Genomic DNA, 18,644 nt, shown 5'->3' on the forward strand with positions numbered 1-18,644 from the left:
CACGTATCCCAAGTATAAATTCTATATATTTAGAGATTCAGTTTAATGCATTAAAAGCTGGAAACACAAGAGCCCAAAATGATATGAGTAAAAAAGTTACAGCACCCAATAATAGGAATTGGAAATTCTGGGAAATTACCACCAATTATTTCCGATAATCTGATCTCCAATGACCATCTTTAAGGGTAACTATTTCCACGTCAGGGAGACAAAGGTCCGTGACGATATATCATAATTGCTTATGTTCACTACAACTTATTGCGCTGTTTGTTCTGACTGGTTCAAATAGATCCAACATTATAAATCAGAAATAAATCTATGATGTAATATCACAGCAATAATAAACAAAGACATCAAGATGTACCCACTTTTCCTATTTTTTAAACTCAACTTTCTATATAGTTTATATTTTTTTCATTGTCTTTCTTTGCATAAAAAGGGAGAGAGAAAAAAAGGTCTTGAGCCTTGCTTTTTAGAGTGTCATAATATGAGAAAAATACAAAGCAGCTCTTGAAACAAATATGAAATTAAGTAATAAAAAAAAATATTGCATCTCTTCAATAAATCATTCAACTGAAACGAAGATTGCCTTACAATCTAATGGAAATTCACGTCTAATATTTTTCATTAAAGAAAATGAAGTATGTTTATTAAAGGATTTTACATAAAATAGGACCATTTGTTTGCTTACATCCAAATTCTGGTATACGTTTTGTCAGCCTTATAGGTAACTAACTATACCGACGATATCGATAAATTTTTCGAACTGACCTTGAGGTTGACGACGAGGCACTTCTTGCTGGTCATATGTGACGAGTATGATCCAGAATGCGAGAACCTTTTCCCGCAGTTGGGGCAGACGAATGGCTTCTCACCGCTATGGATGCGAATGTGTTCTTTCAGATGATGCTTGAACTTGAAGGCTTTGCCGCATTCGGTGCATTTGAATTTGCGCGTCTCATCAGTCACCGTTGAACTCTAAGTAAACAGAAACATGAATTCTTTTAAGTAAAGTCGGAAATTCGCCATAGATGATGGCATACAACTATCAATTGTTTTTCAATTATTCCTATATCATGAGCATATAAATGAAAATACAATCAAGACCATAAAAGAAATCATCTTCGCTTTGCTCATGCATCTAGGGTAAACTGAACAATGTTCAGCGGAAACTGAGTGTGGAATTCAAACGGACATTATTGGCCCCGATTGGCGGGAAGTAGATTGTAACATCGACCAAATAATTGCTATATCCATGAGAGAAGAGGCAGCAGTTCACTTATATAGCAATTCTTCATGCACATACTCGTAGTGCGATCATGCCAGGGCAAAAATATTTTCGGTTATTAATTTATTTATTAATTTCTCATTTGATGAGTAGAAAAATATCCATTTTAGTTCCTTATAACAGCAACATTCACTTATGATCAAATCCAAACAGATGCATTTCTATTTAATAGAAAAGTAATCCTTTTTTTAAAAACATTTTTTACTTTCGAATTTTTAGTTCCAAATAGAATTATTATGATTAATTTTTCATACAGCATGCATTGTTTTTTAATAACTTTTAGCCTAATTTTAAAATAACATGCAATACAACTTAAGAATTACTATATATCTATATAGCGAATACTTATAATTCACTCATTTCTAATATGAATTTATTAACTGTTTATATTTTATATTATATATATATTACAGCTCTTAATTCAAAACAAATCTATATTAAAATCGTGACATTTCAAACTATTAAAAATATATTAATTTTAATTTTATATGTAAGATTATGCATTTAATTTAAGAATGTGCAAGACCTCTACAATCGCACCATTCGTTCCGTTACAAAACATTTTCAAAGAAGATGTGTGTGTGTGTGTGTGTGTGTGCGTGCGCGTGTGTGTGTGTTTTTTTCTCCCTCTTCTAAAAAATTTAATATTTATACTAAAAATTGAAGGGAAATGGACAATTGAATTCTATATTCCAATTTTAATCTATGCAGCTTTTCAACGAAGATTCATAATAATTTATATAACTTTTCTTCAATATATTTAATGATTTTAAATAAAAGAAAATCTAGAGATACAAAGGTCCTACAGTGTTTTTCATAATAAGAAAATAAAGGAATAATTCCCATTGAAGAAAACAGTAGAAAAAAGAATTAGCACAACTCCGCCTTAATTTTCAATTAATAAAAAAAAAATGCATAAGTTGTTGCCTAACTAGTTGGTACCGCGACCTCCCAACTCTCTGGTGATAGGCTCAGGTAGATTCAAAAGGCGGTCTTACCTGTCCATTGGCATTATGGAGAACTTTGTGTTTGGCAAGGCTTTCCTTGGAGGGGAAAGAGGAGTTGCATTTCTGGCAGGTGTAATTGGACTCTGGAGGGCCGGCCTCCTTGTGGGCGTGGGACAGGTGCTCCTTCAGTTCGCGAATAGCCTCCTGGCCGGAGAAAACTTGCTCGCAGTGAGTGCATTTTAACAGGTACTCACGAGGTACTTTGGGTTCCTCTGCAAAGAAAAATTCAGTTATTTTCAATTCTTCTTTTATTCTTCAATTATTTTCAATTAATGAGATATAAAGAATTATTATAAATGAAAAAGAATTACATGATAAGTCAAATTCGACATTTTACAAGAAATGTCATTTTTTTAAAAAATACATATTGATTTATTATTATTATTATTATTATTATTTTGTAGAAATCTTGGTCCACACCAAGAAAAGATCAATCGTTTTGATATAAAGAATATTGATCACACACTTTTTTAAATTTTTTAATGAGTTCTAAATCTATATTTTTATTTATTTTTTTCTTATCGAATGCAGATTATTATCAGCTCCAATAGAAAACAAACACAACAATGTGAAAATATAGAAGCAAGAAAAAAATCAGGTAAAATTGGTTTTCATTGTTTTGGTCATAGAATAATAATTTTGCTGTAGTAAAGCAAAATATATAAACACTGTTGATGCTCCAAATTCAAATCTCTTAATTTCGCCAAGAAACGATTACCATATTCAACGATCATAGATATAACAACAATTTTTTTGCTGCAAGATAGGTTAACACCGTCTCCCCAACCCACATACACTTATAAATACATTTTAAATTGAAGGTCCAAGTTATTTTTTACTCTCACTTGGCAACACGAAAAAGTTTCAGACATTTTGAACCATTTTATGTGTTGCTAAATGGCATGATACTAAATTTCTTGGAATAAGAATTTAATTACAGCTGTAATTTAAGCAAATTACAGCTTCATTTGCTTCTAGCAAATTTACAGGCATTTTTAATTGACTAAACACTATGACTAGATTCAATGTTTTTGAACTAGCTTAATAGATGGCAGAACAGAATTTTTGGAACAAGAAATTAATAAAAAACTAAAATGGACATTTTTGAAGCTACATGCAATACAATTATCATAATTCGATATTTTTTCCTTCAAGTCCTGCAATCGTTTGGTATCGATATGCACACACTAAAAAATAAATAAAGGAGACAATGCAAATAAAGCAAATTACAGCTTCATTTGCTTCACGCAAATTTATAGCCATTTTTAATTGATTAAACACAATGACTAGACTCAATGTTTTTGAAGGAGTTTAATAGATGGCAGCACAACACTTATATTCAGTCTAGAACCGTTTGCTTTTTCAGAACGGTTAAACAGACTATTCCCAGTTTAGTATCCCTATCTTATTTGCCGTAGATTTTATGACCCGCTACCATATCTTGCTTTCTCATCCCTCCCTCTAGAAGTATTTCTGAAAGTCTTTTACTGCTCTAGACAAAAAAGATACGATCTTCTTCATTTACATGTTAATAAGTATAGAGGGGGAGAAGAGCTGGTAATGGAAGAATGTAACGGATAAGGAGGGACTTCACGAATAACTTTTGAATTGTTTTTATAATAGCCTGTTGTACTCTGGGGTAAAAAGAAGGTCCGAAGATAAAATGTTAGATGGCATGATTTTCAAATCTCGTATGGATTCCAGTGACGCCGATCCATTGTAATACAGCACATGAGTGACTAGCTGTTGCAAATGCATGATATGCAAGACATTCTAAAATAAAAGCCAATAAAGTGAATTTTCTTCAATTCGCATAAGTATGTTAAGGAAATGAAATCTCCGATTTATGAAATAAACATAATATCGTTACAAGATAAAATATTAGATCACATGATTTAAAAATCTCGAATGGATTCCGGTATCACCAATCCATTGTATTACATTACGTCAATGACTGGCTGCTACAATTGCAATGACGTGCAAGGTATTCTAAATAAAAAAAATAAAAGTGAATTTTCTTCAATGCGCATAAATATATAAAACAAATTAAATCTCTGATTCACGAAGAAACATATTATCGCCACAATTTTAAAAAAATAAAAATAAATGTGCAATATTTGATATTTTTGTTAGTGATTTTCAAAATTCAGATTTCAACAAATCATTAGATTAGGATTTTTTTAAAAATACCACAGTATCAAAGCAAAATTTTCAAATTTCTAATTCATATCTGCAAAAATGAAAATTAAAATTCCAGAATATTAAACCAGTATTGAAAAAAAAATATCAAATGTCATTGTCAAATAAATTTTCCATATGCACGTACAAATCATATAATCAATCGAAAATCATAATATATCGCCAATTATTGCAAATTACTTAAAATATTGCATAACTTCATCAAGCAAACAGATGGTGCTATAGAAATTAACCGTTAGTCCTGCATCAAAATTAATTTATCAATTTAATAGTACTTCAAATACAATGTCAAAATAATACACCTACATATATCTTAATTTTTAAAGAAATCAAAAATGGAAAGCACAGAAACAGAGAACTAATATTTTAGCATACCAAATCGAATGAATGTTGCTCCAATGTCAAATTCAGTGGAGAGGACCATCCCGGAATGTTCTATAAGAACATCTATATAGATTTTAGAACTGTCAATGTAAAACCAGCCAACGGTTCCTCTAGAAGCAAAATGGCAGAACAGGATGTCCACCTCAAGAACAGAAGGTCCAAGACTTTACTTTAACAAAAATATTTACCAAGAATGTCTCTTCAGGGCAGGAGAAAAATATTTCTACAAAGGCCAAAAACCGGAAAAGGGCCTAGTAAAATACAAAAGCTCGGATGAACCAAAAAAACAAAACTATTGTGATGGCCGGGGGAAACAAAACACGGCAATTTCCCTACGAGAAGGCTCGGTTTGAAATATAGGGATTGACTCCCAGAGGAAAGATCTTCCCAAACCACAGACTCTGGACCAGGGGGAATTAAATAGATGGGTGGAAGATGTCGGCATGCCAGTCACGTGCTCCGGATGCTGCTGGACGCGGACAGAGAGGCGGTTGCCATGGAGACGGCAGCGCCAGGTACCGAGGGACTATATACCAAATCTGCGTCTCAACCACCAGCATCTTGATTGAACGACAAGCGATTTATGAAGTCCGGCATTCACTCAACCGTGCGTTTCATGTTAATATTAGAAACTTTTAAAACAAAGATATTACAGACTGTTAAAACAAATTTTCATCGATAGATTAATGTGTCTTTTCAACTGGCCAAACTTATACGCATCAGCACAAGAAAATAATGTCTTGAATAAGGTCATATATAAGTTAATATCTGAAGTTGGGAATATTGTATCATGCGGGGAATTTATAATAATTCAATACCCAAAAGATAATTTTATCACATCATTACATTGCAATAATTACTTTTTTGGTCCTTAATGTAATGCTAAACAATCTAAAAATGTTTCAATCTAAAAAGCTATTATTGTATCTAATCAGTTTTAATTTTAATTTGAAAAAAAAAGTGAATACCTGAAAAACGAACTGGTAGAATGAAATTAGAAATATAATAATGGGTAAAAGAAAATTTAATAAGCAGAACAGAAATATTGAAAACTTATTAAGACTAAAATTTTTAATAAACCCCCTTTAATTTCAGAATTTATACAGAAATTCAGATATCGAATGATCATTATATGCGGGTTATCATGCGAACGGAAAAAAAAAAAAAAAAAAAAACCATATCAAATTAAACTAAGCAATTCTATAAACTGTCTCAGAAAAATTTCATTAAGTTCAATAAATAGTAAGCGGATATAAAACCACACAGGAATAAAGAAAATTAATATTAAGCAAGAAGATAATGGTTAATCTAATAGAATGAATAACAGTTAAACAATGATTGAAATTGAAATCTTGATATATCTTAGAATTGACTTTATCTTCGTATTTAACATTTCAATATGTAACAAACAACTTAGATATACAATTATTTTGAGCAATTCTACATAAAAGAAATAAAGTGATAAATATTAAAAGAAACGAATAAAAATATTCAAATAATACCGGAGAACATCTTAACGAACTTACAGAAAAACCTTTATATTATTTCCTAAAGTTTTAAAAATTGCTTTTTAAGAATACTTGAACTAACCTAATCAAGCTATTCCAATCAATAACTTCTATTCTAACTTGGCTATCTTCAGACAAAGCAACCTTCAGATATGACGACCACTACCTTATACCCTTAAGTTCCACTATCCCTCCCCGCGTGCTAAATATCGGTGACATATTCATATATGCAGTAATGGCCGATCATCTCCTCCGCACCCGAAGACGTCTCTTCGACCAGCAGCTCATTTACATGCAGCCCCCTTCAGCGCACATTGAAAGCATTGCCCTCAAAGACGCCTTTCCACAAGATGGATAGATAGATAGATCGGGAGGGGGGGGGGCGTCGAGACGGGGAGAGTTGACCAATCCAAGAGCCCCCTTCAATTACCTTAAGTGCATCGCTTATAATAAAATGATGAAATTAATAGGAACGGGGCCACCTGCTTAATGCCCGGCAGCCAATCCTGCCGAGTGGCCATCAGTGTCCACTGGGGATGAGCCGCAGCGCACACACCACGCACTTTAAGTAAGCGGTGGTGTTTGGCCTGCGTATTATGACGTCAGCGGCAGAGGCTGTGTTTTTTCTCCAGTCGCATACCGATGCTGCCGTGAGGATTTGTAGCTGAAACAGAAACTTCCTTTGCTGCTTGGATAAAACACAATTACGCTAATCATGTTCAGTCCAATTTTATTTCTGTTTTGAACCATAGATTCAAAGATTTAAATATAGTTGCATGAATTCTTTATCATTTATTGGTCTTAAACCATGGCTAGTAGTTAAACAAGAGAAATTTTATGCTATTCATTAAAAAATAAAATTTAGTGAAATTCAAGTACTTTTCGGAACGAATTTCCTTGGATAAGTTGTCCCATTTTTGCACATACACTGGGCGCTTTGACAACATTTAGAAAAAAAAACCTTATGAGCATTAAAAAAGAACTTTTTAATTAAAATTTGTCAGCTTGTTAAATAATAAAATAATAAATAAAAGTAAAAAATGATGTAATCGTATTTATTTTCTTCTCTCAGTTACATTCTTTCAATGCTATAAATTCAAATGAAAAATGTTATAAATTCAAATGAAAAATAAAAAAAGAATCCTAATATTTCTTAAAAAAATAATAATTAACACTTGCAACAGAAGAGATTCCATAAATTGTTTAAAGCACGAAAAATTTTCCAAAATGCATATGAAATTACTTTTAGCTTTCGATTTGTTATGTAACAATTTCTCACAAATATTAATTATTTTCTACAAAACATTTCACTTCCTAAACAGAAACAACTGGTTTGGGGGATGATGAAAAGGTAGAAAACTAAGAAAGAAAATTTGGAAACCAATGCCGACGTGTCACCTGCACGAGCATTCATTTCGTCCTCGGAGAATTCGCAATTATTCCAGCCGCCTAATGAAAATCCTATTCTGTTACGCTTCTGTAAAGGTATTTAAGCACCTCAGCTAAAAGTCACAGCTACTTAACCAAACAGAGATAAAGATTGAAATCAGATGAAAAGTGGTCTGAGTCACTTCACCCTTAATGATGAATTGATGGCGGTGGTATTATGAATATCAAGATCAGAAATAAATGATGCGTGGGGTAGGGTGCGATTTATTCATAATTTCCAAACAAGAACGCATAAAACACCGATTAACTTCATCGTAAAGTTGCAGACAAATGTTTTCTACGGATTTATCTAGTTAAATTAATCACTTCTTATTTTGAGGAATATGATACAGTCACTACAATGTAAACAGAAACTTAGAAATAAGGGAAGGTTATTCGTAACCTATTCGAATGTTTAATGCGATCAGTGGTAAACGTATTACAATATTCTTACAAATCCTGATAATTTAGTTAGAAAAATACTTTTTATATTATAATCACAAATGAAATGTAACTGTAAGCCTTTTTCCTATAAATTCAAGATCTACCATTCAGAATATAGTATAGAAGCTCTTGATACTTAATTAAATTGGTTAATTTTTTTTCAAACAACCAAATTAACGACGTTATTTTAAAAATTGAGTCTATTTTATAAATTTCTGAAATTTTAAAAAGCAACTTCTTTTTTGTCAAAGTTATCGATTTGGAATCAAAATACTTGGCTGTAGTAATATGGTGAAATAAGAAAACTATATGATGTTATAATTACTAAGCAGACACAGGAGATAAATTATACATTGTACTATTATCACTCTCATAGCGTCGTCTTTCGATAATCGAATGATATATCTCTTTAATCCGCGAGTTTATTATGCCTCTGAATGAAATTTTACATATTTTTGGAACCATTTATTGTTACTTCAATCAATATAAAAAACATAAAAGATATCGGAAATATTTATTCGTGTGAGACGTATTCAAGTAATGTTTGTCTTTAAAAAAATTGTTATTTTGATTAAATAATTACAAATTTAAAAATTCGGTAATTCGATGCACAAATCTTTACATACAAAGAAACTAGCACTTGCTTCTAAAAATAAACCTTTTATCGTTGCAGGATTTAAAAAAAAATTAAGTACGCCAAATCTGAATTAAAAAAAGAAATCAAGATAAAATTAACTATCAAAAGTATACACTTTTTTTTTTTTCCAATCATATTTGGCACTGGAAGAAAAAAATTTAGAAGGTAAAATATATACAACAATCCCAATGCTTGAAATCCGCCATAGGATTAAATCCCTCGTATTTTACTGCAAGTTCGAAGAGAGACTGGAAGTTGTGCAAGAAAGGGATTGCGCCACTTTGCTTCCAAGATACCGACAGACTTTCTCTTCCACACCCACTTCGAAACTCGACGTTTAATCATCGACCCCCGAAGCCCCACTCGACTTTCCTGCAACGTCCACCCGTCATTGACAAGACGATGATTTATAACCGGTGGCCCCCGCCGCAATTTGTATTGCTTTCAGGGCCTTCTCTCCTCCCTTCTCTGGGTTGCGGAATCCTCCTCCACCCCCGCATCCCCCAGACCTAGGGAAGCTCAAGATGAATGGACGCGCGAGGAACCGCATCCGGGCAGTCATTAAAAGGGGCGAGAGTCGCTTTTGAAAACGGGTCCCCGTAACAAAAGGGGTCCCCCGCCGAATATGGACGCTGTTGGTCTTTTCCGAGGTCCTCATTGAACTCTAGCATGCCCGTTGAAAAGTTAGGAAAAGGCTGGGTGCCTCCTTGTATTTCTTGACCAGAGCTGCAAGGGGGTTGCTCTTTCAGAGATCGCGTTTCGGTTGGACCTTTGGATCACACGGCCATTCATCACAGAAAAGGAAGGAAATAATAAGCGAGAAGGGAGATGACATAATCGGACGTGAATGCTTGGAAAGAGAATAACTGAATTAAAATTGATGTAAATATTGAAGAGAATACAACATTTACTTGGTGGGAAAGACGAATATTTTAAATAATAAAAAGTTCACACCTAGCAGTTCAGGTCTAGTCAAGAAACGCTTATGTATAGCAATCAATGAAAAGAGAAATTATAAATGTTCAGTGGATTGTACATTTTTTCAGTCAAGTTTTCATGTACTATATCTTACTACTTGGCATTGTTCTTCCCATTTAGTGATGTATGTATTTATGTTAGTAAAAAATAAAATTACTAAAAAAAATTCTCAAGAAATAAATACAACTACACTACACTTTTACACTTTAAAAACTACTAAGCTACAAAACTATAAAAAAAATTCTTTTTTTTTTTTTAAGTAAGTGGAAGCATGTGTGAATTACTTTCAAAGAAATCAGCATCCTTATCCTGCATAGTGATTTGAATTGAAATAAAATTAAAATCATTTGAAAGTAATTTATAAGAGGAAATGTAAATAATTAAATACAAAAACTTCGAAAATAAGATGCTGATGAAGAACAAGGCATCTAAAATATAGTAGCATTTCGTAAATAAGGTTATAAGTTAAATATTTCATTTTATAAATTCAATTTTATTTAACCACCAAAGTATAAATGGATTTAATTATTTCAAAGGCATAGTGATACCAAGCGATACACATATTAATTTATGGGGGTTATTCAACAGAAGCTAATGCAAAGCTCTCAATATCATTACCATTTAGGTAACATTTGCTTGGTGAGGCGTAGCCAAACATGGCTCTTGCATTAGAAAAACCGAACCAACCAACTCAATTACCAGGAGACGAGGAGATTATTAAAGGAATCAATAAAAAATTTAAAATTGCATGAAACTTCTGGTCCATACAAAAATTTATCTCAAACTATAAAGAAAAAAGGTCTATTATATACACTTTATCCAGGACAAAATGGCACAGCTTTTATGTAGTAAGGAAAAGTGCTGGAGGTAAAATCCAATAATTTTAAGAAGCCAACGGTCCCCCAGCAACGAAATAAACCAAAATTAAATTTAAATCCCAGCGAACCACCCCTTACACTTTTACGACCTTTAATCAACTCAGTTTTCTAATTCCAGACGCAACAGGTTCGCCCCGACACCCAAAACCTTCGTATCGCCCCCGGAAGGCATGCATCACAGCAAGTGACCCCCACCAGATCCTAAATTCTTGAAGGCAAAAGGAAATGAGCTACTATTTGGAAACGGAACACCCCAACACTGTAAGCATGGCGCAGAAAACAATCCCCAAACTGCGTTGGTGGCTAAATGGCGGGAGAGAGAGAGAGTACAAAATAAATAAATTCCCAAAAAGAAAGAGAGAGAGAAAACAGAGTCGATAAAAGCGGCTTAGATGGGGAGCCCCGTGTAATTAAACAGGAAATTACAATCGGAGTTTCGGAATAGGATTAGAGAGAAGCCTTTAAAGGCGAAGGATTTATGTGAACCGTTTAGGAGCAAGTACACAGCAACAAGTGTGAATTTCGGAAGGACTTTCCTACCTTTCGGCAGACGCCGTAAATTAAAGGGGAAAGGATGAATGACGTTTTCTTTCTTTTTTTAGATGGTAGGTTTACAGTAGCACCGCAGGGTGTGTGTGCCGGGAAAAAGGAAAAGTTAATATCAGCTCTTTATTTTACCTTCTGGGTACGCTCCGCGATATTAAAAGGATTCGAGAAGATTTTTGAATAGAGGTTGACACACTTTCAGAGAGAGGGTTTTGTTTTGTTTCAATATGCGCGCGACAAGATGGAGCTGACAACTCGAGACATTAATCTGGTCTGCAAACCATATTAGATCTTGTTCATAGAATAAACTCCGTAGGAATTTGTTGGGATATTTTTGATTTAAAGGATGGAAAATTCGACGCTTAATATATCCCACATATAAGTGATTCAATTTTGAGTACCATCTGGAGATCAATAGACTTAAAGCATAATAATCTGTTTAAATATTAGAAGAAAAATAAGTTATTCTTACCGGAATCTAGAACCAGAACAGAAAATGTCCTCAAAGAAAACATTTCATATTAAAAAATTACATTGTTACAAAATGATGAAGTGTGAAAATGCACTTTGTTTTAGGTTTCTTTTCCTTTATGTTGATAGACAGGTGACAATTTGCAGAAACAACATTCAATTCGATATCACATTGAAATGTGGAAATATACTTTGGGGGGATTACAAAAATTTGATTTGCCCATTATGGCCTAGTAGACAAATCAGTAATCCAGATTCAGTACCATTTAATATAAATTACCATACTAATATATCGCAGTTATGAAATTCGCTTTTGCCAATTTTATTATTATTATTATTCAAATTGTTTCATTTTCTAGTTCACATCCGTGTTTAAAAAATGTCTTATATTTATATTGTTTTAAAAAGAATTTAGATCAGGAACATCACTATGGAGCTGAGAAGCGAGTTCAAACATTAAAGTAAGACCTATTAAACTTATGTTTACTAAATATTAAGCATGACTTTTCAACTGGTACCAAACGCTCCATTGCTAATATCACGGTTATTACCCAATATGGATTAGCACTGCTACACAATTTTGTTTAAGCATTTAATTAGGTGAATTTTGTATAAATCAAATAATTTTAATTATAAACTGGAAATTAATATACTTGTATAGCTCTGTTCATTAGAGAATAAAACAACGTAAAATAGTTTACGTTGTTTTGGTTACGTAAAATAATTGTGAAAATAAATATCAACAAAATAAATAAATAAATCTACTACGAATACATAATCAGTTACAATAAAGAAATATAAGAAATAAACATTACTTCCAATTAACCAAATTTAACTCTACATCCAAGCTATACTAAAAGAAATAAGACCAGTTCTGCTGAATGAAAAATAACACTTTAAACTTACTTAACTTACTTACAATCCAATGTCTTACTAAAATCTCATCATTTAAAACAAAACCTAAAGTCGCGAAATATAATTACACCGACCAGCCATTTACAATACCTGTGTTATCTTTAGACCAAGACAGATTACTATTCCAGGCGCACAATCCAGGCGCTGAAAAATGCAGCGCGTCACCTTCCAAACTAATCCATCACTTCACACAGACAAACAAAAGCGTGTCGAAAAGAACTTCTTTTTACTCACCCCTCTCAAACCATTTAATCACCCTTTTCCACACACAAGTATTCCCCAGATCCACGCACTTTCAGATTGAAACAAATAGCCTCCTTCTCTCAGAGTCGCACCTCTTTGCATCCTTGGAAGGGATTGGGCATGTAGTATTTGCTTACACATCTTCTCCCAAAGGGATAATTAGGTTGATGTCTAGGCGTCGTCCTTGCTTAGGAATCTCAGGTGCGAAGGATGTTCGAATGCGGATGTACAAGAGAATTCTTTTTACGACACGCATACTTCCTCCTCCTTTTTTTTTTTTTTTTTTTGTTTCATTTTTCATGCTTTTACTGACATTACATACATTTCTTCTCCGTCGGTAATTTAATTTCGCAAACACCTGCGCACGGTGTAAAGGAAATAGATAGAGATAGAAGAGGCTGCAGAGGAATATATTCTACAGGATGCACCATTTTAATAAAAAAGTAGAATCATTCTCCCTTTTGCGTAGTTTCATGTATACGATATTAGAATATTATCTCGGAATTGAATATATCTGCATCAGTAAGTGATATGCTGCTTGATATACACTATCATCCTTTATAAACGGGTTATATCCAAAAGAAATTTTGCAATCGTTTATTTCATAATGGGTAATCATCTTAGATATAAAAAAACGCGAGATAATTAACTTTTTAAATCATTATTTATTTATTTGCAAATGAAATAAATATTTTTTTAACATTCCTTCAACTAGTACTATATTATATTTCATGTTAGAAAATGTATATGCGGCTGAATTGTAATAGAACCAATGTGACACTGTTCATAAAAAGCTTAAAGGAGGTGATTTTTTTATCTTTAATCAATGCTAAATTTCAAAAATAATTAAATAAAAATAGAACATCACATCTTATTTAAAAACAAAGAGAGCACTCTCAACAACAGTATAATCTACACAGAGAAGTGTTAAATACCCAACTATTCTCTTGTTTGTATAGTCAGAATGGTTGAATTAAAAAGATTTAACTGTTATGGATAAATTAAATAAGAATGTCTGGCAAAGCATAGGTTATGCATTTTTATATGAGTTAAATATTATTTCATAAAGAATTGATTTGTAGAGCTCTGGATATTATTTCGTAATAAATTAATATATATACTACTCTGAATATCAATTCGCAGTGAATTAGATAGGCAAAAATCTATGGTTATAGAAAAGAAAAACAGAGATAATTATCCAAAAGAGAAAGAAAAAATTATTAGAGTTAAAATGAAAGAATATTTCCTTCTGGTGGTATTAATTTAATTTAATTAATTCACAAGGCAATAGTAATTTTAAAAACGTATTACGGTTATAAAAAAATAACAAAGATCACGACTTTATACACACAAACCAATTGAACATTATTTAAGGCATGCAACTAAAGATATACGACTTCTTTTGACATTGTCAAAAGTTATTTGTATTTTGAAGACAACTTTATGAGTGGGTCCTTCGAACAAGAATGGGGAAAAAAAGATGCATGGCAACTGCAACAAAGTACAAATACCTCTTCCATAACAAAATTAAAGTAAAAAGACATAACCTTTCACGAAACGCCCCTAAGACACACGCAGAAGCATTCCAAGGATTAAAAAAGCAAAGCAAAAGAAAATTACTGCGTGCAGGCAAGAAAAATACCCTAGGCAGTTCGGGTAAATAAATTTGGAAACACCGTTCGAGAAGTTTTCCTTTGTTTCCAGAAGGAGCGGTGACAGCAGTTTCAGTCTGTCAATTAGCATCCGCGAATCCGTGGGCCGAAAGAGTACAAACAGTGACACCAAGGAAAAGCGTCAGAACACCTTCCATTCCTCTGCCGTCATACCTTGTTACCATTAATACCCCAGGCCTGCGACCGAAAGTGCATCCAGGTGGTTAATAGCAATGATAAATGATCCTTTGGCGAGGTATCTCGGCCGACAGCTTGTCTGGCAGAGTGAACAGAAACATTAGTTATCCTCCAGACAGGTAAAGGAGGATGCGGTTCAAAAATACTTCTTCTTTGGCGAGGGCCAATGACTCGTGAAAGTGATAACGAGACGCCAAAGCTGCCTTTCGGATTGAGCACTGCACCCTTGATGACTGGGCCTGGCATCAAACTAAGTAATTAGTTGGAGATGGTCCGGATAAGGAACGGGGAAAAAAGGGCGTCCTATTGTTTCAAATGACGGCGGCTGCTAAGCGTGAAAGGAGGAGAGGAGAAATAATTTTTAGAGGTGATTTTCTTCGGCGTCATGAGAAATTTAATAATCCGATTATGTCACAAGGAAAAAGAAAGGAGTTGGACAGAAAAAGAAGCTATTGTATTCTTAAGCTTATTATAAGAGTCAGCGTTCCTTTTTTTATTTTCAATTACCTTTATGTTATTTCCTCTTCCCTTCCTCATCGGTAATTTACCAACTGCCTTTATAATAAATCTGCACTACCAATATTTTTATATAATGCTATATTATTTATGTATCTGAAGTTCCAATTTAATTTAATTTTCAATTAGAAGTAAAAAAGAACTGGGATGTAATAACAGCAATTGAATTTCTCAAAAAAATTGTATGATCCTCATACTCCACAAAAGATCTAACAATCAAAAAATTCCAAATGAATGATGACAAACACTGATACTTATGTGTACCAAGTAACAGTCAGTAACTAAATCAAGAATTCCTAAAATTTTCTTTACAATTCAAAGTAAATATAGGAGAAGCATTATTTAATGTAATGCCTCGAAACCAATTTTTTTTTTCCCAATTTAGAGTGAATTCTCAACAAAGAATCAGATAAAATGCATCATTCGTATTTTGAAAATTTATTATAAAATTATATCACAGTATTTTTGATTTTATGCTTTATAAAAAAGCTTAGTTATTACATTCTGAACTAAGGAGAAAGTGACTTTTTTTTTTAAATTTTAACTTTTAACTTTTCAATAAAAATTACCCTGTCTTTCCTAATGAGTTTCTATTACAAATTGTACCAATAAGAGTAAAAATATTAATTACTCTTATTGTGCGCACTAATAAGGGAGAAACAATGAGAAAACATTATATGGAAATAGAATTACTTTTTATAGATAACAGTTCCTAATGAATTTTCACCAACTTTTCAGAAAAAATTATCACAAAAACAAAATATCATCCAGTTATTATCAACGTCATAATTGGATCGACAGCTCATAGTAATTACTGGCCATCTGAATGAAATTACTCCAACTTTACCGGTTTTCATTCACACTTTTCTATTTATCTAATTTCATAATATCAAAATATTTATCAATTCAATCATTCCATCTAATAACAGGCCTTCTGCACATCAGCTTTTTCAAGAAATATCTGGCAAGTGGACAACATAATCCGTCCATCTCATCCTACAGCTATGCCACTCACTACACTACAGTTCCACTCATCCTACACTTCTTATTTTTAACTCTATGCATGACGAAATAACGCATCAAAAATCACAATAAATAATTTGTACTTAATTAATGCCATGAAATTATTCTACCACAACATTTTGAATTACAAAAAAAGAAAAAGAAATCTATTATCGAAGCAATATAAATATTTAGCTATATTTAAATATTGCTACCTCTCAACCCATGATGGGAAAGATCATGGGAAAAGACAGCTACACCTCATTGATGGGATATTCCAGAAGCCAACATACAAAAGGATTAATTTCAATAGACACAACATGCATGACAGTCAGTCATCATCTACCCTTCACCCATGACACCTTCCTGAAGCACAACTGTCGACAAATTAAATCCACAGAACGAAAAGCCCGACTTTCTCACGGGGATCGACCGAGCCCCCCCCGCACGTGGATAAAAATATCTCAGTCCCATCCCATTCAGCAAGAAGAAAAAGTCACCCAGATACCGATCTCATTTATTTCCCGTAACCGAATCTAGTAATTCGTTTAGTGCCGCTTTCGACTTCAATTCGATATGCTTCAGACTTCTTGATTCTACACGGCATGAGTAACCGATTCTACAAGCAGATATAAACAGACAGTTGAAGTTTATGACTGACTGTAGATAAACTGTGCCGCTTCGGTTTTTATCTGCATATGCAGAACTTTTTCCATATCGCGACTCCCATGAAAAAGCGAAGAGCTTGTAAAAAACGAGCAATAATTTTGCCAGTTTTGACTTATACTAAGGTCGTGAATTTGAATATACTGAAATCGTAGGAATATATTTAAATGTTAGGAAGTTTGAAAACATGGAATTGGCAATTGGTAGCAATATATTTATGTTAAATAATGATTATTTCAAAACGTTCACGTGAGATTGTAAAATTATTAAATACTTTCGGACTTATGCAGATGACAATTACAGCAACAAAAAGTTATATATCTTTCTTAGAGTTAAGTTGGTCTCAAAATTATAAATTAGCAACAAATATTAGGAAAAACATTACACAAAAAACACAACCAGATACAATTGCATATGCCATATTAACATAGGCATATTCAATAATTATTAATTAATTGGTATTTGACAGAAAATTTTTTATGTTAAATAATGATTATTTCAAAAGGTTCATGTGAGATTGTAAGTCGATTTATATTTTATACATCGACTCAAAATCATTAATACTTTGTTTCAAATGTACATTATTTTTTTCTGAATGCTCAATAATTTCTTGGTTTATAAAAGAAAGGAACCCATTCTCATTGTGCCAAAAAAAAAAAAAAAAAAAAAAAAAAAAAAAAAAAAGGTTTTGAAGAAAAAATTTTTTGAAGAAATTTCTTTTTCTTCTTTTGAAGGAGCTTTTAAAAAAAATGTTTTAAGCTTTTGAAGAAAACTGCTTTATAAGACTAGGCAAAGATTTTTATTTTATTTTGAACCTATATTAACACGCAGATTATATTTCAAAAGTAATGAAACGTAAGCACAATATTTTCTTACATAGGCCTTATTACATTGAAGAAGGTGGGATCATGAGGATAAACAACAAAAATGTTAACATTTCGACTAGCAAATTTTGTTTCTAATTTAAAAATATTATATAAAACATATCTTAGCTTCATTACTTTTCTAACAACGATATCCATTCTTTATTCTTTAATAGTTAAAGAAAAATAACCGATTTTTTTTAATAATGTGTGACTTTTTATTCGCATTACAAATAGCGACGAATATTTCATTTTCTTCGTTTTAGATTCTACTCCATTTCTGATAAAAATGCTCAATGATATCAGGTCAACATAACACCTATGCAAATCCGATACACTCGTTCACATCGAGCTATAAGTCTTTCGATGCATGCACGTGGCGATTATCGAAATTCTATACAGACACAAACACCGCCAACGTTGGCTACTGCGGTGGTACACCCAAGGCATCTCACAATTTGAAAGTCTCCTGCACAATATCAAAACTTTCTTTATTCACTCTGCAATATATAAAAGAAAAGATGTAAGAAGGAGATGGTAAAAGTAAGAAGGAAAAAAAAACTGCAGAAAAACCAATATCACCGACCAATTCTTGTTTGAAGAAAAGAATAAAATAAAATAATCCACTGACCGAGCCTCCGCCCCTTCGCATTAATTCACTCGAAATTTCAAAGAAATTAGCATCGATTTCAGCCCAGGAAACTCGGAATCGTGGTCTTTTATGAATATATTACACGGTTGCTCATCTTCCTATCCATAACATCCACGTCGAACTTTTTTTCTTATCGACATCGACGTTTCAGGGACAATGGACCATCCTA

At 32.7% G+C, this 18,644-nt stretch overlaps 1 protein-coding gene across 7 annotated transcripts in view; it reads right to left on the bottom strand.

The window, feature by feature from the left end:
* LOC129985561 (zinc finger E-box-binding homeobox 1-like) overlaps nucleotides 1-18,644 on the bottom strand; it is a 558,704-nt gene that overhangs the window by 13,210 nt on the left and 526,850 nt on the right. For all 7 annotated transcript variants that reach the window (XM_056095373.1, XM_056095374.1, XM_056095375.1 and 4 more), the window contains 2 exons: nucleotides 2,287-2,507; nucleotides 772-978 (listed from right to left, as the gene is read on the bottom strand). In XM_056095373.1, coding sequence (XP_055951348.1) covers nucleotides 772-978; nucleotides 2,287-2,507 — 428 coding nt within the window. The remainder of the gene's footprint in view (nucleotides 1-771; nucleotides 979-2,286; nucleotides 2,508-18,644) is intronic.

The sequence above is a fragment of the Argiope bruennichi genome, chromosome 1 (genome assembly GCF_947563725.1).
Source record: "Argiope bruennichi chromosome 1, qqArgBrue1.1, whole genome shotgun sequence".
NCBI lineage: Eukaryota > Metazoa > Arthropoda > Arachnida > Araneae > Araneidae > Argiope > Argiope bruennichi.